Source organism: Oncorhynchus mykiss, chromosome 12 (genome assembly GCF_013265735.2).
Source record: "Oncorhynchus mykiss isolate Arlee chromosome 12, USDA_OmykA_1.1, whole genome shotgun sequence".
Classification (NCBI taxonomy): domain Eukaryota; kingdom Metazoa; phylum Chordata; class Actinopteri; order Salmoniformes; family Salmonidae; genus Oncorhynchus; species Oncorhynchus mykiss.
The window spans coordinates 7774882-7802774 of record NC_048576.1 but is presented as its reverse complement, the minus strand read 5'-3'; the positions used below and the strand labels follow the sequence as shown (position 1 = coordinate 7802774).

The window sequence follows — 27893 nt, the reverse complement described above, 5'->3', positions numbered from 1 at the left end:
TGGCCTACTGTGTCAGCACTACTAATCTGCTTTACTGCAGGAGGGTTGTGGGGCCTCCTGTGTCAGCACTACTAATCTGATTTACTGCAGGAGGGGTTGTGGGGCCTCCTGTGTCAGCACTACTAATCTGCTTTACTGCAGGAGGGTTGTGGGGCCTCCTGTGTCAGCACTACTAATCTGATTTACTGCAGGAGGGGTTGTGGGGCCTCCTGTGTCAGCACTACTAATCTGCTTTACTGCAGGAGGAGATGTCTGGCCTACTGTGTCAGCACTACTAATCTGCTTTACTGCAGGAGGAGATGTCTGGCCTACTGTGTCAGCACTACTAATCTGCTTTACTGCAGGAAGGATGTGCTTCCCCAGGCGGCCACACAGAGACATGCTTCCCCAGGCGGCCACACAGAGACATGCTTCCCCAGGCGGCCACACAGAGACATGCTTCCCCAGGCGGCTACACAGAGACATGCTTCCCCAGGCGGCTACACAGCAGAGAGGCCCGGGGGAGCACAGAGACAGAACCGTGACAGGGCCGGAGAGCAGGACCAGAACAGAACCATGACGGGGCCAGAGACAGAACCATGACAGGGCCAGAGACAGAACCATGACAGGGCCAGAGAGCAGGGCCAGAACCATGACAGAGAGCTAGGCCATGCTCAGAGAGCTAGGCATGCTAGTCTTGTGTGGTATAGGTCAGAGAGCTAGGCATGCTAGTCTTGTGTGGTATAGGTCAGAGAGCAGGGCATGCTAGTCTTGTGTGGTATAGGTCAGAGAGCTAGGCATGCTAGTCTTGTGTGGTATAGGTCAGAGAGCTAGGCATGCTAGTCTTGTGTGGTATAGGTCAGAGAGCTAGGCATGCTAGTCTTGTGTGGTATAGGTCAGAGAGCTAGGCATGCTAGTCTTGTGTGGTATAGGTCAGGGAGCTAGGCATGCTAGTCTTGTGTGGTATAGGTCAGAGAGCTAGGCATGCTAGTCTTGTGTGGTATAGGTCAGAGAGCTAGGCATGCTAGTCTTGTGTGGTATAGGTCAGAGAGCTAGGCATGCTAGTCTTGTGTGGTATAGGTCAGAGAGCTAGGCATGCTAGTCTTGTGTGGTATAGGTCAGAGAGCTAGGCATGCTAGTCTTGTGTGGTATAGGTCAGAGAGCTAGGCATGCTAGTCTTGTGTGGTATAGGTCAGAGAGCAGGGCATGCTAGTCTTGTGTGGTATAGGTCAGAGAGCTAGGCATGCTAGTCTTGTGTGGTATAGGTCAGAGAGCAGGGCATGCTAGTCTTGTGTGGTATAGGTCAGAGAGCTAGGCATGCTAGTCTTGTGTGGTATAGGTCAGAAATGGCTAGCTGCCTGCTGGTGCTTTACTGTCCAGCTATTGTGATGCTCCTTCTTGGTAGGCTTTGTTCAGCAGATTTGAATGTGCCAAGACATCAAGCCTCTATCCAGGCCCCTTGCTGTTCTGTGCCCCCAGCCCCCACACAACCTCTTATAAAGCCGGGCAAGAGTGCAATCTAGAATGTAGCCCAGGCTTCTGGCTAGAGTACAAGAGAGAGGGAGAAAGAGAGAGGCAGGGTGAGAGACAGAGAGAGAGAGAGAAAGCGAGAGAGACGGAGAGAGAGAGAGAGGGAGAGAGAGAGAGCTGGAGAGAGATAGGGAGAGAGAGAGAGCGACAGAGAGAGAGAGACCGAGAGAGAGGGAGAGAGGGAGAGAGAGAGCGACAGAGAGAGAGAGAGACCGAGAGAGAGAGAGACAGAGACCGAGAGAGAGAGAGAGAGACCGAGAGAGAGAGAGGGACCGAGAGAGAGAGAGAGAGATCGAGAGAGAGAGAGAGAGAGAGAGACCGAGAGAGAGAGAGAGAGAGAGAGAGACCGAGAGAGAGACCGAGAGAGAGACCGAGAGAGAGAGAGACCTAGAGAGAGAGAGACCGAGAGAGGGAGAGAGAGAGCTGGAGAGAGAGAGAGAGAGAGGGAGAGAGAGAGCGACTGAGAGAGAGAGACCGAGAGAGAGGGAGAGAGGGAGAGAGAGAGGGAGAGAGAGAGAGCGACTGAGAGAGACCGAGAGAGAGGGAGAGAGAGAGGGAGAGAGAGAGCGACTGAGAGAGAGAGAGCGACTGAGAGAGAGAGAGAGACCGAGAGAGAGAGAGACCGAGAGAGACAGAGACCGAGAGAGAGAGACAGAGAGAGAGAGAGAGAGAGAGAGAGGAATGTCAGCACCAAAAGCTTGGCTAGTCTGAAAAGCAACAAATGGAGAGAGGGAAGAAAGTGAATAGATACCCAATCCAGACTAAAGGAGAATAGATACCCAATCCAGACTGAAGGAGAATAGATACCCAATACAGACTAAAGGAGAATAGATACCAAATCCAGACTGAAGGAGAATAGATACCCAATCCAGACTGAAGGAGAATAGATACCCAATCCAGACTGAAGGAGAATAGATACCCAATACAGACTTAAAGATAATAGATACCCAATCCAGACTGAAGGAGAATAGATACCCAATACAGACTTAAAGATAATAGATACCCAATACAGACTTAAAGATAATAGATACCCAATCCAGACTTAAAGATAATAGATACCCAATACAGACTTAAAGATAATAGATACCCAATCCAGACTGAAGGAGAATAGATACCCAATCCAGACTCAAAGATAATAGATACCCAATCCAGACTTAAAGATAATAGATACCCAATCCAGACTTAAAGATAATAGATACCCAATCCAGACTGAAGGAGAATAGATACCCAATCCAGACTGAAGGAGAATAGATACCCAATACAGACTTAAAGATAATAGATACCCAATACAGACTTAAAGATAATAGATACCCAATCCAGACTTAAAGATAATAGATACCCAATCCAGACTGAAGGAGAATAGATACCCAATCCAGACTTAAAGATAATAGATACCCAATACAGACTTAAAGATAATAGATACCCAATCCAGACTGAAGGAGAATAGATACCCAATCCAGACGTAAAGATAATAGATACCCAATACAGACTTAAAGATAATAGATACCCAATACAGACTTAAAGATAATAGATACCCAATACAGACTTAAAGATAATAGATACGCAATCCAGACTGAAGGAGAATAGATATCCAATACAGACTTAAAGATAATAGATACCCAATACAGACTTAAAGATAATAGATACCCAATCCAGACTTAAAGATAATAGATACCCAATCCAGACTGAAGGAGAATAGATATCCAATACAGACTTAAAGATAATAGATACCCAATACAGACTTAAAGATAATAGATACCCAATACAGACTTAAAGATAATAGATACCCAATACAGACTTAAAGATAATAGATACCCAATACAGACTTAAAGATAATAGATACCCAATACAGACTTAAAGATAATAGATACCCAATACAGACTTAAAGATAATAGATACCCAATACAGACTTAAAGATAATAGATACCCAATCCAGACTGAAGGAGAATAGATACCCAATCCAGACTGAAGGAGAATAGATATCCAATACAGACTTAAAGATATTAGATACCCAATACAGACTTAAAGATAATAGATACCCAATCCAGACTTAAATATAATAGATACCCAATACAGACTTAAAGATAATAGATACCCAATACAGACTTAAAGATAATAGATACCCAATCCAGACTGAAGGAGAATAGATACCCAATACAGACTTAAAGATAATAGATACCCAATCCAGACTTAAAGATAATAGATACCCAATCCAGACTGAAGGAGAATAGATATCCAATACAGACTTAAAGATAATAGATACCCAATACAGACTTAAAGATAATAGATACCCAATACAGACTTAAAGATAATAGATACCCAATACAGACTTAAAGATAATAGATACCCAATACAGACTTAAAGATAATAGATACCCAATACAGACTTAAAGATAATAGATACCCAATACAGACTTAAAGATAATAGATACCCAATACAGAGTTAAAGATAATAGATACCCAATACAGACTTAAAGATAATAGATACCCAATACAGACTTAAAGATAATAGATACCCAATCCAGACTTAAAGATAATAGATACCCAATCCAGACTGAAGGAGAATAGATACCCAATCCAGACTTAAAGATAATAGATACCCAATACAGACTTAAAGATAATAGATACCCAATACAGACTTAAAGATAATAGATACCCAATACAGACTTAAAGATAATAGATACCCAATACAGACTTAAAGATAATAGATACCCAATACAGACTTAAAGATAATAGATACCCAATACAGACTTAAAGATAATAGATACCCAATACAGACTTAAAGATAATAGATACCCAATACAGACTTAAAGATAATAGATACCCAATACAGACTTAAAGATAATAGATACCCAATACAGACTTAAAGATAATAGATACCCAATACAGACTTAAAGATAATAGATACCCAATACAGACTTAAAGATAATAGATACCCAATACAGACTTAAAGATAATAGATACCCAATACATACTTAAAGATAATAGATACCCAATACAGACTTAAAGATAATAGATACCCAATACAGACTTAAAGATAATAGATACCCAATACAGACTTAAAGATAATAGATACCCAATACAGACTTAAAGATAATAGATACCCAATACAGACTTAAAGATAATAGATACCCAATCCAGACTTAAAGATAATAGATACCCAATACAGACTTAAAGATAATAGATACCCAATACAGACTTAAAGATAATAGATACCCAATACAGACTTAAAGATAATAGATACCCAATCCAGACTGAAGGAGAATAGATACCCAATACAGACTTAAAGATAATAGATACCCAATACAGACTTAAAGATAATAGATACCCAATCCAGACTTAAAGATAATAGATACCCAATACAGACTTAAAGATAATAGATACCCAATACAGACTTAAAGATAATAGATACCCAATACAGACTTAAAGATAATAGATACCCAATACAGACTTAAAGATAATAGATACCCAATACAGACTTAAAGATAATAGATACCCAATCCAGACTTAAAGATAATAGATACCCAATACAGACTTAAAGATAATAGATACCCAATACAGACTTAAAGATAATAGATACCCAATCCAGACTGAAGGAGAATAGATACCCAATCCAGACTGAAGGAGAATAGATACCCAATCCAGACTGAAGGAGAATAGATACCCAATCCAGACTTAAAGATAATAGATACCCAATACAGACTTAAAGATAATAGTTACCCATTACAGACTTAAAGATAATAGATACCCAATACAGACTTAAAGATAATAGATACCCAATACAGACTTAAAGATAATAGATACCCAATACAGACTTAAAGATAATAGATACCCAATACAGACTTAAAGATAATAGATACCCAATACAGACTTAAAGATAATAGATACCCAATCCAGACTTAAAGATAATAGATACCCAATCCAGACTTAAAGATAATAGATACCCAATACAGACTTAAAGATAATAGATACCCAATACAGACTTAAAGATAATAGATACCCAATCCAGACTGAAGGAGAATAGATACCCAATCCAGACTGAAGGAGAATAGATACCCAATCCAGACTGAAGGAGAATAGATACCCAATCCAGACTTAAAAATAATAGATACCCAATACAGACTTAAAGATAATAGTTACCCATTACAGACTTAAAGATAATAGATACCCAATACAGACTTAAAGATAATAGATACCCAATACAGACTTAAAGATAATAGATACCCAATACAGACTTAAAGATAATAGATACCCAATACAGACTTAAAGATAATAGATACCCAATACAGACTTAAAGATAATAGATACCCAATACAGACTTAAAGATAATAGATACCCAATACAGACTTAAAGATAAGAGATACCCAATACAGACTTAAAGATAATAGATACCCATTACAGCAAGTTGTTATTTTATTTGTTTGTTATTGAAGGCCATTACTGTGGACAGTGTACTGTGGACAGTGTACTGTGGACAGTGTACTGTGGACAGTGTACTGTGGACAGTGTATTGGCACTCAGACATGCTGTCTCGCCTAACCTGGGACTGCTAGAAGAAGAGGGCTAAGGAAAGGTTAAGAGAATGAGTGTTTTTTGTTCATGTCCATGGTAGCCTCCCAAAGGGCACCCCTCTTTCCTATATAGAGCACTACTTTTGACCAAAGCCTTATGGGCCCTGGTGAAAAGCAGTGCACTATATAGGGAATAGGGTGCCCTTTGGGAGGAAGACCATATTGATAGGTTCATTGTCAGAACCTTGGCAGCATCTGTAGTCTTTTAAGACACTTTTAAGTTAAGCAAATCCCCCCTGGCCTTTTCTCTATTTACCACTAAGGGAGTGTAGTTCCTCGGCCGTCATTAAAAATAAGAAGTTATTCTTAACTGACTAGTTAAATAAAATAAAAATACAAAACATGTCTGCTTCTCTGATTATTCAAAATATTCCACGTTTTCAATTGCAATATTCTGTCAAAACGGCAATTATATACACTGAACAAAAATATAAACACAACATGTAAAGTGTTGGTCCCGTGTTTCATGAGCTGAAATAAAAGATCCCAGAAATACGCACAAAAAAAAGCTTATTTGTTTTAAGATTCTACTATACAGTGTTCAAAATAATATGAAGTTCCTGTTGTTTGTTTTGTTTTTTTGTTTTACAAAGACCTCACAAAAAAACAAGTGTATCTCTGTGAAATATCACCACAAGCTTTTAATTTTCAAAGATTTTTTTTTTTTAAAATGTTGTGCACAAATTTGTTTACATCCCTGTTAGTGAACTTTTCTCCTTTGCCAAAATAATCCATCCACCTGACAGGTGTGGCATATCAAGAAGCTGATTAAATAGCATGATAATTGCACAGGTGCACCTTGTGCTGGGGACAGTATAAGGCCACTCTGAAATGTGCAGTTTTGTCACACAACACAATGTCACAGATGTCTCAGGTGTTGAGGGAGCATGCTGACTGCAGGAATGTCCACCAGAGCTCTTGTCAGATAATTAAATGTTAATTTCTCTACCATAAGCCACCACCAACGTCGTTTTAGAGAATTTGTCAGTACGTCCAACCGGCCTCACAACCGCAGACCACGTGTAACCATGCCAGCCCAGGACCTCCACATCCGACTTCTTCACCTCCGGGATCGTCTGAGACCAGCCACCCGGACAGCTGATGAAACTAGGTTTGCACAACTGAAGAATTTCTGCACAAACTGTCAGAAATCGTCTCAGGGAAGCTCATCTGCGTGCTCGTCATCCTCACAGTGCTCGTCATCCTCACCGGGCCTTGACCTGAATTCGCCGTCGTAACCGACTTCAGTGGGCAAACGCTCACCTTCAATGGTCACTGGCACGCTGGACTAGTGGGCTCTTCATGGATGAATCCTGGTTTCAACTGTACCGGGCAGATGGCAGACAGTGTGTATGGCGTTGTGTGGGCGAGGGGTTTGCTGATGTCAACATTGTGAACAGAGTGCCCCATGGTGGCGGTGGGGTTATGGTATGGGGCAGGCATACGCTACCGACAACCACACACTTGCATTTTATTGATGGCGGTTTAAATGCACAAAGATACCATGACGAGATCCTGAGGCCCATTGTCTTGTCACTCATTCGCTGCCATCACCTCATGTTTCAGCATGATAATGCACAGCCCCATGTCGCAAGGATCTGTACCCAATTCCTGGAAGCTGAAAATGTCCCAGTTCTTCCGTAGCCTGAATACTCATCAGACATGTCATCAATTGAGCATGTTTGGGATGCTCTGGATCGACGTGTACGACAGCATGTTCCAGCTCCAGCCAATGTCCAGCAACTTTGCACAGCCATTGAAGAGGAGTGGGATAACATTCCACACACAAAAATCAAGGGCGGCAGGTAGTCTAGTGGTTAGAGAGTTGGACTAATATCCAAAAGGTTGCAAGATCGAATCCCTGAGCTGACAAGGTAAAAATCTGCCGTTCTGCCCCTGAACAAGGCAGTTAACCCACTGTTTCTAGGCTGACATTGAAAATAAGAATGTATTCTTAACTGACTTGCCTAGTTAAATAAAGGTTAAAAAACCCAACTCTATGCGAAGGAGATGTGTTGTGCTGCATGAGGCAAATGGTCACACCAGATACTGACTGTTTTTTTTATCCACACCCCTACATTTTTTAAGGCATCTGTGATGCATATCATGGAGATGACTAGATGTGTATAGTGAAAATGTATTCTTCTTTCTTCTCCAGGTTGAGGGAGGTGGGAAGGCAGATCTGTTGGAACACCCCCTGTTGCCAGGGGACCAGGTGGTTGTCATTAACGACGTGGAACTCAGTGGATTCAGGCAGGAAGCCGTCTCATTGGTCAAAGGATCCTACAAGACTCTCCGACTCACTATCCGCAGGTAAATAACACAAACCACCATACCTCTCATGCCGGGGCCGTCTGTTTTTCTCCTTCTGTCCCTCTCCATCTGTCCCTCTCCTTCTGTCCCTCTCTGTCTGTCCCTCTCCTTCTGTCCTTCTCCTTCTGTCCCTCTCCTTCTGTCCTTCTCCTTCTGTCCCTCTCTGTCTGTCCCTCTCCTTCTGTTCCTCTCCATCGGTCCTTCTCCTTCTGTCCCTCTCCTTCTGTCCTTCTCCTTCTGTCCCTCTCCATCTGTCCTTCTCCGTCTGTCCCTCTCCTTCTGTCCCTCTCTGTCTGTCCTTCTCCGTCTGTCCCTCTCCTTCTGTCCCTCTCTGTCTGTCCCTCTCCTTCTGTCCCTCTCTGTCTGTCCCTCTCCGTCTGTCCCTCTCCTTCTGTCCCTCTCTGTCTGTCCCTCTCTGTCTGTCCCTCTCCGTCTGTCCCTCTCCATCTGTCCCTCTCCGTCTGTCCTTCTCCGTCTGTCCCTCTCCGTCTGTCCTTCTCCGTCTGTCTCTCTCCATCTGTCCTTCTCCGTCTGTCCCTCTCCTTCTGTCCCTCTCTGTCTGTCCTTCTCCGTCTGTCCCTCTCCTTCTGTCCCTCTCTGTCTGTCCCTCTCCTTCTGTCCCTCTCCGTCTGTCCCTCTCCGTCTGTCCTTCTCCGTCTGTCCCTCTCCGTCTGTCCTTCTCCGTCTGTCCCTCTCCATCTGTCCTTCTCCGTCTGTCCCTCTCCTTCTGTCCCTCTCTGTCTGTCCTTCTCCTTCTGTCCCTCTCCTTCTGTCCCTCTCTGTCTGTCCCTCTCCTTCTGTCCCTCTCTGTCTGTCCCTCTCCGTCTGTCCCTCTCCTTCTGTCCCTCTCTGTCTGTCCCTCTCTGTCTGTCCCTCTCTGTCTGTCCCTCTCCGTCTGTCCCTCTCCATCTGTCCCTCTCCGTCTGTCCCTCTCCTTCTGTCCCTCTCTGTCTGTCCCTCTCCTTCTGTTCCTCTCCATCGGTCCTTCTCCTTCTGTCCCTCTCCTTCTGTCCTTCTCCTTCTGTCCCTCTCCATCTGTCCTTCTCCGTCTGTCCCTCTCCTTCTGTCCCTCTCTGTCTGTCCTTCTCCGTCTGTCCCTCTCCTTCTGTCCCTCTCTGTCTGTCCCTCTCCGTCTGTCCCTCTCCTTCTGTCCCTCTCTGTCTGTCCCTCTCTGTCTGTCCCTCTCTGTCTGTCCCTCTCCGTCTGTGCCTCTCCATCTGTCCCTCTCCGTCTGTCCCTCTCCTTCTGTCCCTCTCTGTCTGTCCCTCTCTGTCTGTCCTTCTCCTTCTGTCCCTCTCCGTCTGTCCCTCTCTGTCTGTCCTTCTACTTCTGTCCCTCTCCGTCTGTCCCTCTCCTTCTGTCCCTCTCCATCTGTCCTTCTCCTTCTGTCCCTCTCTGTCTGTCCCTCTCCTTCTGTCCCTCTCCTTCTGTCCCTCTCTGTCTGTCCTTCTACTTCTGTCCCTCTCCGTCTGTCCCTCTCCTTCTGTCCCTCTCCATCTGTCCTTCTCCTTCTGTCCCTCTCTGTCTGTCCCTCTCCTTCTGTCCTTCTCCTTGTGTCCCTCTCCTTCTGTCCCTCTCTGTCTGTCCCTCTCCTTCTGTCCCTCTCTGTCTGTACAGTACCATATAACAGTACCATATAACAGTACTATATAACAGTACTATATAACAGTACCATATAACAGTACTATATAACAGTACCATATAACAGTACTATATAACAGTACCATATAACAGTACCATATAACAGTACTATACAACAGTACCATATAACAGTACCATATAACAGTACTATATAACAGTACCATATAACAGTACTATATAACAGTACCATATAACAGTACTATATAACAGTACTATATAACAGTACCATATAACAGTACTATATAACAGTACTATATAACAGTACCATATAACAGTACTCCTTCATCTCATATTGTCCTGATGTCTATAATGACCTCACCCCCCTCAGCTCCTTAGTCTCATATCGCCCTGATGTCTATAGTGGTCAGGCTTCAGCACTAATGATAACAGGCCAGGGGGTGTTGCTGGGGTCTGGTGTGTGTGTGTGTGTGTGTGTGCGCGCTGGATGAAGGGATCATGGCTAAACTCCCAGGCTCTTAAAAGTTATCTCCTCAACAGCAGCTCTGTGATATGATTGACACCCTGCAGAGGGTAAAAATAGGAACTCATGCTGGCTAACCTTCTGTACCCACTAGACTAGAGTTGTCTGTCACTGGTACATCTAACCTTCTGTACCCACTAGACTAGAGCTGTCTGTCACAGGTACATATAACCTTCTGTACCCACTAGACTAGATGAGTTGTCTGTCACAGGTACATCTAACCTTCTGTACCCACTAGACTAGATGAGTTGTCTGTCACAGGTACATCTAACCTTCTGTACCCACTAGACTAGAGCTGTCTGTCACAGGTACATCTAACCTTCTGTACCCACTAGACTAGAGCTGTCTGTCACAGGTACATCTAACCTTCTGTACCCACTAGACTAGATGAGTTGTCTGTCACAGGTACATCTAACCTTCTGTACCCACTAGACTAGAGCTGTCTGTCACAGGTACATCTAACCTTCTGTACCCACTAGACTAGATGAGTTGTCTGTCACAGGTACATCTAACCTTCTGTACCCACTAGACTTGATGAGTTGTCTGTCACAGGTACATCTAACCTTCTGTACCCACTAGACTAGAGCTGTCTGTCACAGGTACATCTAACCTTCTGTACCCACTAGACTAGATGAGTTGTCTGTCACAGGTACATCTAACCTTCTGTACCCACTAGACTAGAGCTGTCTGTCACAGGTACATCTAACCTTCTGTACCCACTAGACTAGATGAGTTGTCTGTCACAGGTACATCTAACCTTCTGTACCCACTAGACTAGATGAGTTGTCTGTCACAGGTACATCTAACCTTCTGTACCCACTAGACTAGAGCTGTCTGTCACAGGTACATCTAACCTTCTGTACCTGGGGTTTCATATGGATCCCCGTTAGTTACCGCTGTGAAATGTTCACTAACCAGAGGGACAGAGTGGAAGACCGAGCACATAAGGAACAGGGATATGTGTGTAAAAAGTACCGTTGGTCGGACCGGATGATGGATGATACTGGGTTTCTGCAGAAGGACGTTCCGCGGCTATCCGATGAGCTGAAGCAGATGGAGAACCTCGTTGACGAGTTCACCAATGTAGCTATAGCCCAGGCTAAACGATCTGTCCCACTTCTCGGAGCAGGTGGCTTGTTCTACTTCACTTCACCACAGACACTGGGCCGAGGTGGTTAAGCTAATGGGCCCGAGGGAGCTGTAACCTGGGCGGTCCTTTCCTCAAATCAAATCAAATTTGATTGGTCACATACATGTGTTTAACAGATTATTGCGGGTGTAGCGAAGCACCCCCCTCTCTCCTTCTAGGCAACAGAGTTCCTCACTGCACCGTGCACCTCTCTCAATGAATGTTGGGGTAAGCTCCATGTGCCCTAGAGCTCTCTCTCGGAGCTCAGCCATCCCAGGCCACTGGCTCCGTGCGACCTGGAAATCCACGACCTCCCCCTCCCAAGATAGCCATTGTACGGAGTTCCATTGTACGGAGTTCCATTGTACGGAGTTCCATTGTACGGAGTTCCATTGTACGGAGTTCCATTGTACGGAGTTCCATTGTACGGAGTTCCATCGTATGGAGTTCCATCGTATGGAGTTCCATCGTATGGAGTTCCATCGTATGGAGTTCCATCGTACGGAGTTCCATCGTACGGAGTTCCATCGTATGGAGTTCCATCGTATGGAGTTCCATTGTACGGAGTTCCATTGTATGGAGTTCCATTGTCAGGAGTTCCATTGTACGGAGTTCCATTGTACGGGATGTAGTGGTTGATAGTAGGTTTGGGTGGTATCCAGATGTTCATATCATTCTACCGTCCTACTCTCATCCCGGGAATTTACGGTATTACTGGCTTAGTACACAAGGGGGCGCCAAGAAAAAAAAAAGCCAAAATAGCCCATTGGGCGAATAGCGAATTTCCTTGGAGGCTGCAAGCTAAAATGCTAACTAGCAGAAACAAAAAATATATAATTGCAAAGACAGGCAATCCAGCTCATAAAGTTACACAAGTTACACTTTCGGAAAGTATTCAGACTTTTCCACATTTTGTTACGTTATATATATATTTTTTTTTATTTAAAAACTGCAATACCTGATTTACATAAGTATTCAGACCCTTTGCTTTGAGACTCAATATTTAGCTCAGGTGCATCCTTCTTCCATTGATCATCCTTGCGATGTTTCTACAACTTGATTGGTATCCCACCTGTGGTAAATTCAATTGATTGGACATGATTTGTAAAGACACATACCTGTCTATATAAGGTCCCACAGATGACAGTGCATGTCAGAGCAAAAACCAAGCCATGAGGTCGAAGGAATTGTATGTAGAGCTCAGAGACAGGATTGTGTTGAGGCATAGATCTGGGGAAGGCTACCAAAAAATGTCTGCAGCATTGAAGGTCCCCAAGAACACAGTGGCCACCATCATTCAACCTCCAAGACTCTACCTAGAGCTGGCCACCCGGCCAAACTGAGTAATCGGGGGAGAAGGGCCTTGGTCAGGGAGGTGACCAAAAACCCAATGGTCACTCTGACAGAGCTCCAGAGTTCTTCTGTGGAGATGGGAGAAACTTCCAGAAGGACAACCGTCTCTGTAGCACTACACCAAGCTGGCCTTAATGGTAGAATGGCCAGATGGAAGCCACTCCTCAGTAAAAGGCACATGACAGCCCACTTGGAGTTTGCCAAAAGGCACATAAACCACTCTCAGACCATGAGAATGCCAAGAGTCACGTCTGGAGGGGAGTTTATCACCCTCCTTCGGCCCTCCCAATTGCTCTTAACAAATTGTTTGACTTGCTGTCTAATTATGTTGAATCTGAATTATAAATATTGGGTGATCTTAACTTGGATTGGTTGATGTCAGTATCAGATAAACTGAATGATATTTGTACTGAGCAAAATTTAACTCAACTTATAACTAAACCAACCCACCCCAACTTAAAACACCCTGAAAAATCAACTATATTGGATGTAATTCTGACAAAAGTATCCAGCCAATGGAATCTTTAAATCAAATTAAATCAAATCAAATCAAATTTTATTTGTCACATAGACATGGTTAGCAGATGTTAATGCGAGTGTAGCGAAATGCTTGTGCTTCTAGTTCCGACAATGCAGTAATAACCAACAAGTAATCTAACTAACAATTCCAAAACTACTGTCTTATACACAGTGTAAGGGGATAAAGAATATGTACATAAGGATATATGAATGAGTGATGGTACAGAGCAGCATAGGCAGGATACAGTAGATGGTATCGAGTACAGTATATACATGAGGTGAGTATGTAAACAAAGTGGCATAGTTAAAGTGGCTAGTGATACATGTATTACATAAGGATGCAGTCGATGATATAGAGTACAGTATATACGTATGCATATGAGATGAATAATGTAGGGTAAGTAACATTATATAAGGTAGCATTGTTTAAAGTGGCTAGTGATATATTTACATCATTTCCCATCAATTCCCATTAGTGGCTGGAGTTGAGTCAGTGTCAGTGTCAGAGTGTTGGCAGCAGCCACTCAATGTTAGTGGTGGCTGTTTAACAGTCTGATGGCCTTGAGATAGAAGCTGTTTTTCAGTCTCTCGGTCCCAGCTTTGATGCACCTGTACTGACCTCGCCTTCTGGATGATAGCGGGGTGAACAGGCAGTGGCTCGGGTGGTTGATGTCCTTGATGATCTTTATGGCCTTCCTGTAACATCGGGTGGTGTAGGTGTCCTGGAGGGCAGGTAGTTTGCCCCTGGTGATGCGTTGTGCAGACCTCACTACCCTCTGGAGAGCCTTACGGTTGTGGGCGGAGCAGTTGCCGTACCAGGCGGTGATACAGCCCGCCAGGATGCTCTCGATTGTGCATCTGTAGAAGTTTGTGAGTGCTTTACTAATGAGCTCAGTGACCATTATCCCATTGCCTGCAGTAGATATACTAAGCTACCTAAATTGTGTTTGTGCATTATTACAAAGATACAACTTTCAATGAGCAACATTTCCTGTATGACCTGAGGTTGTATGATAGGGAGGGTGTGTCCCTCTATCTCTGATTCGGATGTTTTACCTTTCTGTTTACCTTTCGTTCCCGAGTGGCACAGCGGTCTAAGGCAGCGGTCTAAGGCACTGCATCTCAGTGCTAGAGGCATCACTACAGACACTGGTTCGATCCCGGGCTGTATTAGGAGCATCGTCCGGTTTTGTAAACAAAACACCTCCCTCTGCAACTGGATCTTAGACTTCCTGATGAGCCGCCCCCAGGTAGTGAAGGTAACGGTACAGTGGGCCCACGGTTCGGTATGTATCACGGTTTGTGGGTCACGGTAACTTTACGGTTTCAGTATCTTTATATTTAAGAAAAGTGTGCGCTTATATGACTCTCATACAGGGGACGAGTTTGCAAAATGTAGCTCTTCATCTCCCGTCACAGAGAGGTAGCTTCCAGTATGTAGTGAACCGCAGTTAAAAATTGAAAATACACCATTCGTTGTTTGAATGTCACAGTGAGGTAGCTTCCAGAACATAGTGAACTGTCACAGTGAGGTAGCTTCCAGTATGTAGTGAACCGTCACAGAGAGGTAGCTTCCAGAACATAGTGAACCGTCACAGAGAGGTAGCTTCCAGTACATAGTGAACCGTCACAGTGAGGTTGCTTCCAGAACATTGTGAACCGTCACAGAGAGGTAGCTTCCAGAACATTGTGAACTGTCACAGTGAGGTAGCTTCCAGTATGTAGTGAACCGTCACAGTGAGGTAGCTTCCAGAACATTGTGAACTGTCACAGAGAGGTAGCTTCCAGTACATAGTGAACCGTCACAGAGAGGTAGCTTCCAGAACATTGTGAACTGTCACAGTGAGGTAGCTTCCAGAACATTGTGAACCGTCACAGTGAGGTAGCTTCCAGTACATAGTGAACCGTCACAGAGAGGTAGCTTCCAGTACATAGTGAACCGTCACAGAGAGGTAGCTTCCAGAACCTAGTGAACTGTCACAGAGAGGTAGCTTCCAGTATGTAGTGAACTGTCACAGTGAGGTAGCTTCCAGAACATAGTGAACCCAGTCCGGTACGTCCTGTGCCTGCTCCCCGTACTCGCCCTGATGTACGCCTCCACAGCCCAGTACATCCTGTGCTAGCTCCCCGCACTCGCCGTCCGAAGTGTGTCATTGTTCTGGTACAAGTTGTGCCGGTTCTACGCACCAGGTCTCCAGTGCGCCTCCACAGTCCGGTACGTCCTGTGCCTGCTCCTCGCACTCGCCCTGAAGAGCGTGTCACCAGTCCGGTGCAACCTGTACTGGCCCCACGCATCAGGCCTCCAGTGCGCCTCCCCAGTCCGGTACTTCCAGTCCGGTGACGGTCCCCAGTCCAGAGCTTCCGGCGACGGTCCCCAGTCTAGAGATTCCGGCGATTGTTCACAGTCCGGAACCTCCTACGACGGTCCACAGTCCGGAACCTCCTACGACGGTCCACAGTCCGGAACCTCCTACGACTGTCCACAGTCCGGAACCTCCTACGACGGTCCATAGTCCGGAACCTCTTACGACGGTCCACAGTCCGGAACCTCTTACGACGGTCCACAGTCCGGAACCTCTTACGACGGTCCACAGTCCGGAACCTCCTACGACGGTCCACAGTCCCGAACCTCCTACGACGTGCTACAGTCCGGAACCTTCTACGCCGGTCCACAGGCCGGAGCCCTCCTTTGCGCCGGTGCCCAGTCCAGGCACGGCGTCCAGTCCTGCTCCATGGCAGGAGCCTCCCTCTGCGCCGATGCCCAGTCCAGGCATGGTGTCCAGTCCCGCTCCAAGGCCGGAGCCTTTCTCTGCGCAGGTGCCCAGTCCAGGCAAGGCGTTCTACCCGGCTCCATGGCCGGACCCGTGGGTACTTCCCCCCGCACCGGAGCCTCCCCTATAGAGTCAGGTTTTGCGGCTGGAGTCCGCACCTTTGGGGGGGGGGGGTACTGTCACGCCCTGACCATAGAAAGCCTTTTAGTCTCTATGTTGGGTAGGTCAGGGTGTGACTAGGGTGGGCTATCTAGGATGTTTTATGTCTATGTTGGCCTGGTCTCAATCAGAGGCAGCTGTTTATCGTTGTCTCTGATTGGGGATCATATTTAGGCAGCCATTTCCACACTGCTTTTTTGTGGGATCCACGCTGGGCCTTGGTCCGTCTCTACACACAACCGTGACAATAAGTAGGTGTGTCCAAACTTTTGACTGGTACTTGCTTAATTAATTAGATTAATATTATGATGTTTCTATCCCATGAAAATGAAAAACCCTCTGGGTTTCTGTTAGGATGGAAGTGAAAATATGGCGCAGTACAACGTGACGGTCGGCAGTACAGTACGGGGCTATTTAGCGAAAGAATCCCTGTGTCGTGCGGACGAGAGACCGGGGTTCAAAGCCCCGACGGGGAGGAAGGAGTAGGCTTGTCTCAGAGCAGTGCGAAACGGTGCTACAATAGTTCAATTAACTTCAATTGATAAAGTATTTTTAGCCACAATCGGCCCCAACCCCAATTAATACATTTGGGCACAGTCGATAGCATGCTGGACTTCAGGCTAGAATGTTGAGGGTTCAAAACCTGCTCCCTGGTTGTTTCATTACAATTATTATTCCGGTCTCAGAGCAAATAGCCTGGATTGTTACTCCCATCTCATTCCTCGCTCCCTTCCACACATCATTCAGCAAGCTTGTGGGCATGCTGGCAGGATGTACTGTTTTTTATTTTGTATATATGAATTACAAATCAGCCTTTACTTAAATCATGTTTCTAGTCTATTGCATAGTTACAATGTGTAATCATTGATGTCCCAGGGGCAGGAGTGGTAAACACTGTTGAAGTGTATAACTGTAATGTAACATTCAGCGTTAAATGAGTAGCAAGGTGCAGCGGGGTAGGCGTACATTTTCTTTAATTATAAAAGTTCCACCAAATAAAAAACAATAAACAACGTAAACGTAAAGCTAGGAGTGCAACATATGCAACACCTAAAGACAAGATCCCACAACTGAAGGTGGGAAAAGGGGCTGCCTAAGTATGATCCCCAATCAGAGACAACGATAGACAGCTGCCTCTGATTGGGAACCATACTCTGCCAGCAAAGAAATATAAACATAGATTTCCCACCCTAGTCACACCCTGACCTACCAAATAGAGAATTTAAAGGATCTCTAAGGTCAGGGTGGGACATGTAATATATACATGCAGACACATCATTCAAATCTTTTTTTAATTTTTTTTTATTTATTTGCCTATTTGCCTATGTAACTAGGCAAGTCAGTTAAGAACAAATTCTTATTTTCAATGACGGCCTAGGAACAGTGGGTTAACTGCCTGTTCAGGGGCAGAACGACAGATTTGTACCTTGTCAGCTAATGGAATTTGATACACCTGGTATCGGATATGACTGGAAATAAACTACAATCGTTGGTCTCATCATCAACTAACATATTCCTCTCCATTGTAAATGTTTTGTTTGACTCGGTATGACGTTACGACTACTTACATTTGCTTCCACCGTAATGTTTTGTCGGCCATCTTTGCTGAAGAAAGTCACCAGGGATGAGTGGCTCGCGTCATATTCGTTATTGGAACCACTCGATATGATTGGTCATATAAAAACCTTGGGACCCAAATGCATAGTGAGTGCTCTAATGTAGAAAATAGTAAAAATAAAGAAAAACCCTTTAATGAGTAAATGTGTCCAAACTTTTGACTGGTACTGTATATTCATATATAGTATACATTGTGTATATCTGTGTCCATATTGTCCATGAGTTTCTAGTAGATAGACCATATGGTTCAACAGAAAATAGACTAATGAATGAACAAAGCAACTAATCAACAATAGCATTATTTTCAATTACTTCTGCAACTCGTCCAACTGTTTACTTTTTTCACAACTGCTACCAGTCTGACGCCAAAACATTGACAACAAATACATATTGACGAAGCCTCTCTGTCCCCATTGTCCCTGGCCCTGACTGGCTGGATAGTCTGTCTCCATTGTCCCCGGCCCTGACTGGCTGGATAGTCTGTCTCCATTGTCCCTGGCCCTGACTGGCTGGATAGTCTGTAGTCTGTCCCTGACTGGCTGGATAGTCTGAAGTCTGTCCCCATTGTCCCCGGCCCTGACTGGCTGGATAGTTTGTAGTCTGTCCCCATTGTCCCCAGCCCTGACTGGCTGGATAGTCTGTAGTCTGTCCCCATTGTCCCTGGCCCTGACTGGCTGGATAGTTTGTCTCCATTGTCCCTGGCCCTGACCGGCTGGATAGTCTGTAGTCTGTCCCCATTGCCCCTGGTCCTGACTGGCTGGATAGTCTGTAGTCTGTCCCCATTGTCCCTGGCCCTGACCGGCTGGATAGTCTGTAGTCTGTCCCCATTGTCCCTGGCCCTGACTGGCTGGATAGTTTGTCTCCATTGCCCCCGGCCCTGACTGGCTGGATAGTCTGTATTCTGTCCCCATTGCCCCTGGTCCTGACTGGCTGGATAGTCTGTAGTCTGTCCCCATTGTCCCTGGCCCTGACTGGCTGGATAGTTTGTCTCCATTGCCCCCGGCCCTGACTGGCTGGATAGTCTGTATTCTGTCCCCATTGTCCCCGGCCCTGACTGGCTGGATAGTCTGTAGTCTGTCCCCATTGTCCCCGGCCCTGACTGGCTGGATAGTTTGTCTCCATTGTCCCCGGCCCTGACTGGCTGGATAGTCTGTCTCCATTGTCCCTGGCCCTGACTGGCTGGATAGTCTGTATTCTGTCCCCATTGCCCCTGGCTGGATACACACAGAGCAGGCTTTTCTTTTGGCTAATAAAAGGCCATAATGGCAGCCATTGTCTCACACCTGGCTTTGTTTCTAACCCTGGACTATACTCTACACTGTGCACAGGACTCAGGTTCACCTGCCTGCCTGCGTGACTGGGTGGCTGTACTCTCCCTCTCTCCGGCCATGTGAGAGGGGAGGGAGGAAACAGCCCAGCCACAGAGCCCAGCCACAGAGGATGGCAGGATGCTCATTTGCATCCAAGTACAGAGTCCAAGAGACGTTGGCAGAGAGAGAGAGAGAGAGAGGGAGAGAGAAGAGAGAGAGAGAGAGAGAGAGAGAGAGAGACAAGAGAGCGAGAGACAAGAGAGAGAGAGGGAGAGAGAAGAGAGAAGAGAGAAGAGAGAGAGAGAGAGAGAGAGAGAGAGAGGGAGAGAGAAGAGAGAAGAGAGAGAGAGAGAGAGAGAGAGAGAGAGAGAGAGAGGGAGAGAGAAGAGAGAAGAGAGAGAGAGAGAGAGAGAGAGAGAGAGAGACAAGAGAGCGAGAGACAAGAGAGAGAGAGAGAGACAAACAGACAGAGGCAGAGAGGATACCACAAAGCTTCCCTTACGTCCAGTGCTTTGCCCAGCGGTGCTGTGTTGTGGAGATGCAGTAGGGTCAGTCAGTGTAGTGTTGACTCTGTAAAGTCTGAACAAGCACAACTTCCTGGATGGCTCTGTAGTCCAGGAGTGTTCAGGACAGGTAGCGTTAGGTAGTGCTGGGCAAACACCTGTCGTAGCCTGGAGACTAGGACTCAGCGACTGACGGCTCCAGGGTGTGCCACTGTCAGCCAGAACTGCCTACTGCTGGGAAGGGAAGACTGAGGAGTGCTGAGGCAACGTTAGTGTAGTGCTGTCCTGGCTGGACAAACACCTGTCGAAGCCTGGAGACTAGGACTCAGCGACTGACGGCTCCAGGGTGTGCCACTGTCAGCCAGAACTGCCTACTGCTGGGAAGGGAAGACTGAGGAGTGCTGAGGCAACGTTAATGTAGTGCTGTCCTGGCTGGACAAACACCTGTCGAAGCCTGGAGATTGCAGAAGGACTATACCATTACCATACTGACTGACTGACTGACTGACTGACTGACTGACTGACTGACTGCTGTAGGCTAAATGGTGTGCAGCAGTCAGCCTACCTGTCAGTCTACCTACTGGACTATAGGCTACCACACACTGACTGACTGACTGACTAGCTGTCTGACAGGCTGGCTGGCTGGCTGGCTGGCTGACTGACAGGCTGGCTGACAGGCTGGCTGGCTGACTACCTACAGCTGTGGGAAGACAAGACTGAGGAGGAGTTGCATAACTTCAGACTTTGGACACAGCAGTTCTCTGGGAGGGTGGACTTGATGGGAAAGGGAGGGAAATGAAGGAGGAGGCGTGAGAATTTCCTGAAGACAGGAGTCAGCACAGGTTATTGTTGCTGTAGTTAACAGTGAGGACAGGATTACAGATTATTGTTGCTGGAGTTTACAGTGAGGACAGGATTACCGGTTATTGTTGCTGGAGTTTACAGTGAGGACAGGATTACCGGTTATTGTTGCTGGAGTTTACAGTGAGGACAGGATTACAGATATATGTTAGGTTGAGCCATCATATCCCACCAGCCCATGTGGATCAACTGATCAACTGATCAACTGGTTGCAGACAGATAGATGAATCCACCTCAAACGACCCAAGATGGACACCAGTCTGGATCTGAACCCCAGTTGACATGCTCTAGTCATGTGTCCCTCTCTCAGCGGTGATGTAAGACAGCCATTATCAAGTCTGTTTGGTCTTCCTAACTGATTGTGATCCTTTCTGAGCTTTGGACTAGCTGATTAGCTGAGACCGTTCTAAGGAGAAAGGAGGAACTACTTTGGATGTATTAAATGAGTTGATTCTGGCTATTCTGAGGAGAATCTACTTTTCCCTTGACCACTAGGGCTTGACTCTGGCTATTTTGAGGAGAAACTACTTTTCCCATGGCCACTAGGGCTTGACTCTGGCTATTCTGAAGAGAAACTACTTTTCCCAGGAGCACTAGGGCTTGACTCTGGCTGTATGTCACCAAAGGATGGATGAGACCCCAGACATCAGTAGTGACTCAGACAGGTGTGTGACTGTTCTCTATCATCTGTTTATACCTAACAACAGGTACACTACATAACAGTAGTCATGCTTTTAGTTCTGTGTACTACAGAGGAAGAAAGGCTATATGCTAACTCTCTCTCTCTCTTTCTCTTTCCCTCACTCCCTCCCTCCCTCCCTCCCTATTTCTCTCTCTCTCAGTAATTAACTGTGTGTGCTCCCAATGTTGGGTCAAGAGGTCGACTGTGAAGCCCATCCCACAGACAAGGGTCTCATTTACAATAGTGCCCTGAATACAAACATTTTCATAATCAATAAAACAAATAAAATAAAATACAACAAAAATAATTAACATACTACAATGTCAACCAATAAACCATTACAGTCAATAGAAACAACCACAATCCTCAGTGAATTAATTTAACACAAGAGTCCTAAACTGCCCTTTGCGAAACCAGGGAATCAAGATGCAAGGAATTTCGCAGGTTATTCCTACAATGGGGGGGGGCACTAAAACTAAGGAGGATTTACCTAAATTGGTCGAGAACAGAGAGACCTCAAGTTAACCAACCCTGAGAGCTAACCAACCCTGAGAGCTAACCAACCCTGAGAGTTAACCAACCCTGAGAGCTAACCAATCCTGAGAGTTAACCAACCCTGAGAGTTAACCAACCCTGAGAGCTAACCAACCCTGAGAGCTAACCAACCCTGAGAGTTAACCAACCCTGAGAGTTATCCAACCCTGAGAGTTAACCAACCCTGAGAGCTAAGCAACCCTGAGAGCTAAGCAACCCCGAGAGCTAACCAACCCTGAGAGTTAACCAACCCTGAGAGCTAACCAACCCTGAGAGTTAACCAACCCTGAGAGCTAAGCAACCCCGAAAGCTAACCAACCCTGAGAACTAAACAAACCCTGAGAGCTAACCAACCCTGAGAGCTAACCAACCCTGAGAGCTAACCAACCCTGAGAGCTAACCAACCCTGAGAGTTAACCAACCCAGAGAGCTCATTTTATATAGCTCTTTTATATAGCAACAACGTTTGGTAAGTTGGAGGCTTGTTTAGTAGAGCTTTTCGAACAGGAAGGTGATTTACGGGACTTCCATGAGGACTAGCCAACCTTTTGATAAAGAATACAATGAAGTGTATTAAAACTGTCACCTGTGATAAAGTGAAGGGCACTATGGTAGACGGCATCCAAAGGTTTAAGAGTAGTGGTTGCTGCAATCTGGTCAATGGTGTTACCATAGCCATGACCTGGCTGGAAATATGTAGTCCATTTGAAACAAAGTTGACTTTACAATCTGCTTTCTGCTATTTCGGGAGAAGCAATATCTATTTCTAAAATAAAAAAGAAGAAGAAGCCCACTTTAAATCTTAACTTTTTAACAAGTTCATCCGTATGTTTTATAAACATTACATCTTTGTCAATCTAAATGTCCAGATATTTATAGGTGGGAACCTGATCAATGGGAGACCCATCCAGTGAATAAATATAAATAATATTAAATCATATAAATCATATTAAGTCCAATGTTTAAACCAACCAGGGCTTTCTGTAAGGCAACAAGGTCAGATTGCAGCTCTAACATATCCAACAGTTTGGGCAATGGCATACATAACAGAATCGTCTGCATACAGATTAATTTAACAAGTTTTAACAGATAGACCAATATTATTTATATAAATAGTAAAGAGAAACGGGTCCTAATACCGACCCCTGAGGTACACCTTTCGTAATATCTAGGAAACTGGACTTAACATCATCAGAAATCACACATTGTGTCCTGTCTGACAGATCATTCTCAAACTACTTGCAAGAAAGTCTGACCCAGGCCTATTTCAGTCAACAGGGTCGAATAACTTTTGAAAGGCAGCGCAATCATTTTTATGATCTAAGCAATTTAACACATCATCTTAAACGAGCGTAGCAGCTGAAACGGTGCTTAGTCTCTTTCCAGATTGTAGCGATAACACCAGAACCAAGTTTCAAGTCAAAAATATAGGTCAATGGTTCTGCAATAAGTAAGATCAGAGAGCTGTAGTAAGAAAGGGACCAAGTGAATCAGCTTTTTAACATCAATCTTTAGCACTAAGGTACATCATAGACATCAAGTGGAGTGAAATTAAAATCAAGTATGTTTATTTTAGTGCATTATTCTCTACAATCTGTTTTTGAGATGACTAAAGGACTCCCTCTAGTGGAATGAGATGAATTTTCAGAGACTTTCCTTTCAAACAGATGGCCAGCTGAAATAACATGGTTATTAAATGGTTATTCATTTGTCTAGTATGGGACCAGAGGCTGTCAAATCCTTCTTAACCAAGATTTAGTTACAAATAGAGTGTCCGCGTTGGTTTGAGAAACAAGAGTTAAAATAAAAATTCTAAAGTAAACTTCTGGCATGTACTTGAATCAGCCCAAGGCCTCAGCTGCTGGATTTGAGATCAGACAAGAGTAGGCCTAATCCATGAAGGACTCAGCATGGATCACTGTGCTGTCTGAACCCAGAATTAAATATTTCCTGCTAGCTTGCTTATCGATTTATGCTAACTGTCTGTCACGAGAGACTACCGTGATGCTAGCTAAGCTAGTGTAACGGATGTGAAACGGCTAGCTTAGTTAGCGGTTGTGCGCTCTAAATAGCGTTTCAATCGGTGACGTCACTTGCTCTGAGGCCTTGAAGTAGTGGTTCCCCTTGCTCTGCAAGGCCCTTGGCTTTTGTGGAGCGATGGGTAACGACGCTTCGCGGGTGACTGTTGTTGATGTGTGCAGAGGGTCCCTGGTTCACACCCGGGTATGGGCGAGGGAGCGGTCTAAAGTTATACTGTTACACTAGGTCTTCAGTCAGTCTGTCCACAGGGGCTACGTTCCCTCCAGACAGAAACTACCTATTGGGCAAAAAACTAGTTGAATAAAAAAAAATCCACGTAATTTCCCCCCCCCCCGAAAGAAAACACGTTGAATCAACGTGGAAAACTGATTGGATTTGAAAAAAGTCATCAACTTTTTAAAAATTCACCAAATGTTTAACCTAAATCCAATGACGTGAACCAAATGTAAACCAAAACTAGACGCTGAAATGAAGTCTGTGCCCAGTGGGTAGAGAGCAGAGAGAGCTAACGGCTGACTCCCTCCAGTCCAATGTGACACTCAGGAATGCCTGTAAATATTTAACAATGAGAGCAAAGAGAGCTAACTGCTGACTCCCTCCAGTCCAATGTGACACTCAGGAATGCCTGTAAATATTTATCAATGCCTTGTAAGACTGCTGCTGAGGTGCCAAATGTCTCCGCCTATCACCGATCATTATTTCTCCTTATGCTTACACAAAGGATACCGCAAAACACACAGTGAGTGCCATCTAACCATGGTGGGTAGCTTAGCGGTTAGAGAGGCGAGCCAGCAATCGAAGGATTGCCGGTTTGAATCCCAGGTCCGGTAGGAAGTGAGCTGGCAACCGAAGGGTTCAAATCTTAGATGCCATTTGCCTTGCCGTTGTGCCCTTGAGCAATGCACTTAACCCCCCCACGACAACAGCTCCCTGGGTGCCCAGTGTGGCAGCACCCCGCACCTCTCCAAAAACTGTAGACATTAGAGGAGGCTGGTGGAAGGAGGACAGGCTCATTGTAATGGCTGGAATAGAATTATGTTTGTGATGGAGCAGGTGTCATGGTCATCTAGTTGATACACACCCTACAGTAGGACTACAGTATCAGTATTGACACTACGGTTTCCATATGTTTGTTGTGGAGCAGGTGTAGGGAAATTATCATCTAGTTTACCACAATACGCGCAGATTGGATGACTTTGGGAATTTCAGTAAGCAACAATTTGATGCCTTCAATAGCATTAGCCTCACTTTATTCCAATATGTGTGTCATTCAGTGCTATTTATTCCCACAGTAATTCATTATCCAGTAGTGGTTAGAAAACAGTGAATTTTTTATTTTACTAGGCAAGTCAGTTAAGAACAAATTCTTATTTTCAATGACGGCCTAGGAACAGTGGGTTAGTTAACCTGTTCAGGGGCAGAACGACAGATTTGTACCTTGCCAGCTCGGGGGTTTGTACTTGCAACCTTCCGCTCTAACCACTAGGCTACCCTGCCGTCCCATGTGGTGGGCTATGTGAAGTGATGGGTGAAGTGACAGCTGCCAGGAGGATAGTAGTAACAGGCGTTGAATAGAAACATCAAGAGCTGTAAGAGCATAGTGCATACCAAGACCGCCTCAGCATTACGGTTCATTTTCGTTAATAAGCCGTAGGCAGAACTTTACCGCAATGATGACTAGGTCGTTAGGCAGAAATAAAACGTTTTGGCGTTGATACTGGCAACACCTTTCAGATATATAGAAAAGGCGGCCATTTTGTCACGTCGTGGTAAAGTCGTCAGCATGGTAAAGTTGGTGGAAAACGTGTCAGTATGAAAGGGATATATACAGGGGGCGCTTACTTTCACTGGGGACGGGGGGACATATCCCCCCCCCCCCACATTCTGAAATGGCATTTTTGTCCCCCCCCCAGTTTTATCATTGGGAATGTGATACAAAATGAGGCAACAAAGGGCTTTAGGACCATGTGGACGCCTCCCAGTGGTCGGGTTGGCTGTTTGGAGTGTTTATATAAAAATAATATATATATTGTCCCCCCCCCCCCCCACTTCTAAAACCAAAGTTGCGTCCCTGGATAAATATGTGTGTAAACCGTGGGTAAATAATGTTTGTACACTACAATACAAAAAGCATTCATCATTATACTAAAAGCATTAATGTAGCATGATATTATCAGTGTTAGTTCTGGTAACTGCTGTGCGATGGCAGTGCAAGAGGCAGGATGCGTAGAGGGTACTGTAGTCCTACTGCAGGGTGGTACTGTAGTCCTACTGCAGGGTGGTACTGTAGTCCTACTGTAGGGTGGTACTGTAGTCTTACTGCAGGGTGTGGATGTAGTCCTACTGTAGGGTGGTACTGTAGTCCTACTGCAGGGTGTGGATGTAGTCCTACTGCAGGGTGGTACTGTAGTCCTACTGTAGGGTGGTACTGTAGTCTTCCTGCAGGGTGTGGATGTAGTTCTACTGTAGGGTGGTACTGTAGTCTTACTGCAGGGTGGTACTGTAGTCCTACTGCATGGTGTGGATGTAGTCCTACTGCAGGGTGTGGATGTAGTCCTACTGCAGGGTGGTACTGTAGTTCTACTGTAGGGTGGTACTGTAGTCTTCCTGCAGGGTGTGGATGTAGTCCTACTGCAGGGTGGTACTGTAGTTCTACTGTAGGGTGGTACTGTAGTCCTACTGCAGGGTGTGGATGTAGTCCTACTGTAGGGTGGTACTGTAGTCCTACTGCAGGGTGTGGATGTAGTTATACTCCAGGGTGTGGATGTAGTTCTACTGCAGGGTGATACTGGAGTCTTACTGCAGGGTGTGGATGTAGTCCTACTGCAGGGTGTGGATGTAGTTTTACTGCAGGGTGTGGATGTAGTTTTACTGCAGGGTGTGGATGTAGTCCTACTGCAGGGTGTGGATGTAGTTCAACTGTAGGGTGGTACTGTAGTCCTACTGCAGGGTGTGGATGTAGTCCTACTGCAGGGTGTGGATGTAGTCCTACTGCAGGGTGTGGATGTAGTTCAACTGCAGGGTGTGGATGTAGTTCAACTGCAGGGTGTGGATGTAATTCTACTGAAGGGTGTGGATGTAGTTCTACTGAAGGGTGTGGATGTAGTCCTACTGCAGGGTCTGGATGTAGTCCTACTGTAGGGTGTAGGCCTACTTTAGACGTCCCAACACCCACCAGTGAGAGGGGTGACCTAGTGTGTGTGTGTTTGTGTCCTGGCTCTGTCGCTATGGATACAACCCAGGTTGCCCTATCCTGTCGTCAGGGCGGGTTGGCATGCAAGGAATTTGAAGGGAAGGCTTGAAGAGAAGGTTGGAGGGGTGAGTGGCGCATCTCTCCCCCTGCAGAGCAGACATCCCCCACCCCACCCATTCACTCCTGCTGTCTGGTTTTAATTAGACTCGTTAAATATGTAAATGTATGTAAATGTGGCAAAGCGTGGCGGAGAGACAGTCACATGAAGATTTAACAAATTCTTCTTCGGAGTTGAGACTTTAAGTCTTTTCTTTTCAAACATCAAAATACCCTAAATATGATACAAGAGGACAATCCAGAAACATTTTTAATTTTCCCGATTTAATGTCTATAAGCCGTTAGCTGGCCCAGTTTATGTAGCAGCCATCGTTCTGAGGAGAGGTGTGAACAGTGTGAATAGTAGTTATGAGGGGTTAATTAACACTAGAACCGCTAAAGCAGTCATTTGGACTGCTCATGAAGTAAAACATTTTATTACATTTTTTAAATAATTTTTGTCCTTGACTTGTCCTAAATAAGTCTACATAACAATCTGTTGTTGTTCGAATCTTAATATCACAAACAGAACTGGAGTTACAACCTGTTTTAGGAGGGCATGTCATTTTTTTAATGGTTTTCCCCCGTTGCCCCTCCTTCTCCTGGCAGTAG

The 27893-nt window shown here is 45.2% G+C and overlaps 1 protein-coding gene across 3 annotated transcripts in view; it reads left to right on the top strand.

Annotated features, from left to right (window-relative positions):
• Window positions 1-27893, top strand: part of LOC110523118 (protein Shroom3) — a 173964-nt gene that overhangs the window by 18744 nt on the left and 127327 nt on the right. For 2 of the 3 annotated variants that reach the window (XM_036936803.1, XM_036936802.1), the window contains one exon: window positions 8238-8392. In XM_036936803.1, coding sequence (XP_036792698.1) covers window positions 8238-8392 — 155 coding nt within the window. Of the gene's footprint in view, window positions 1-8237; window positions 8393-20499; window positions 21402-27893 lie in introns of those variants that run through there. The other variant, XM_036936804.1, reaches the window with a different exon arrangement.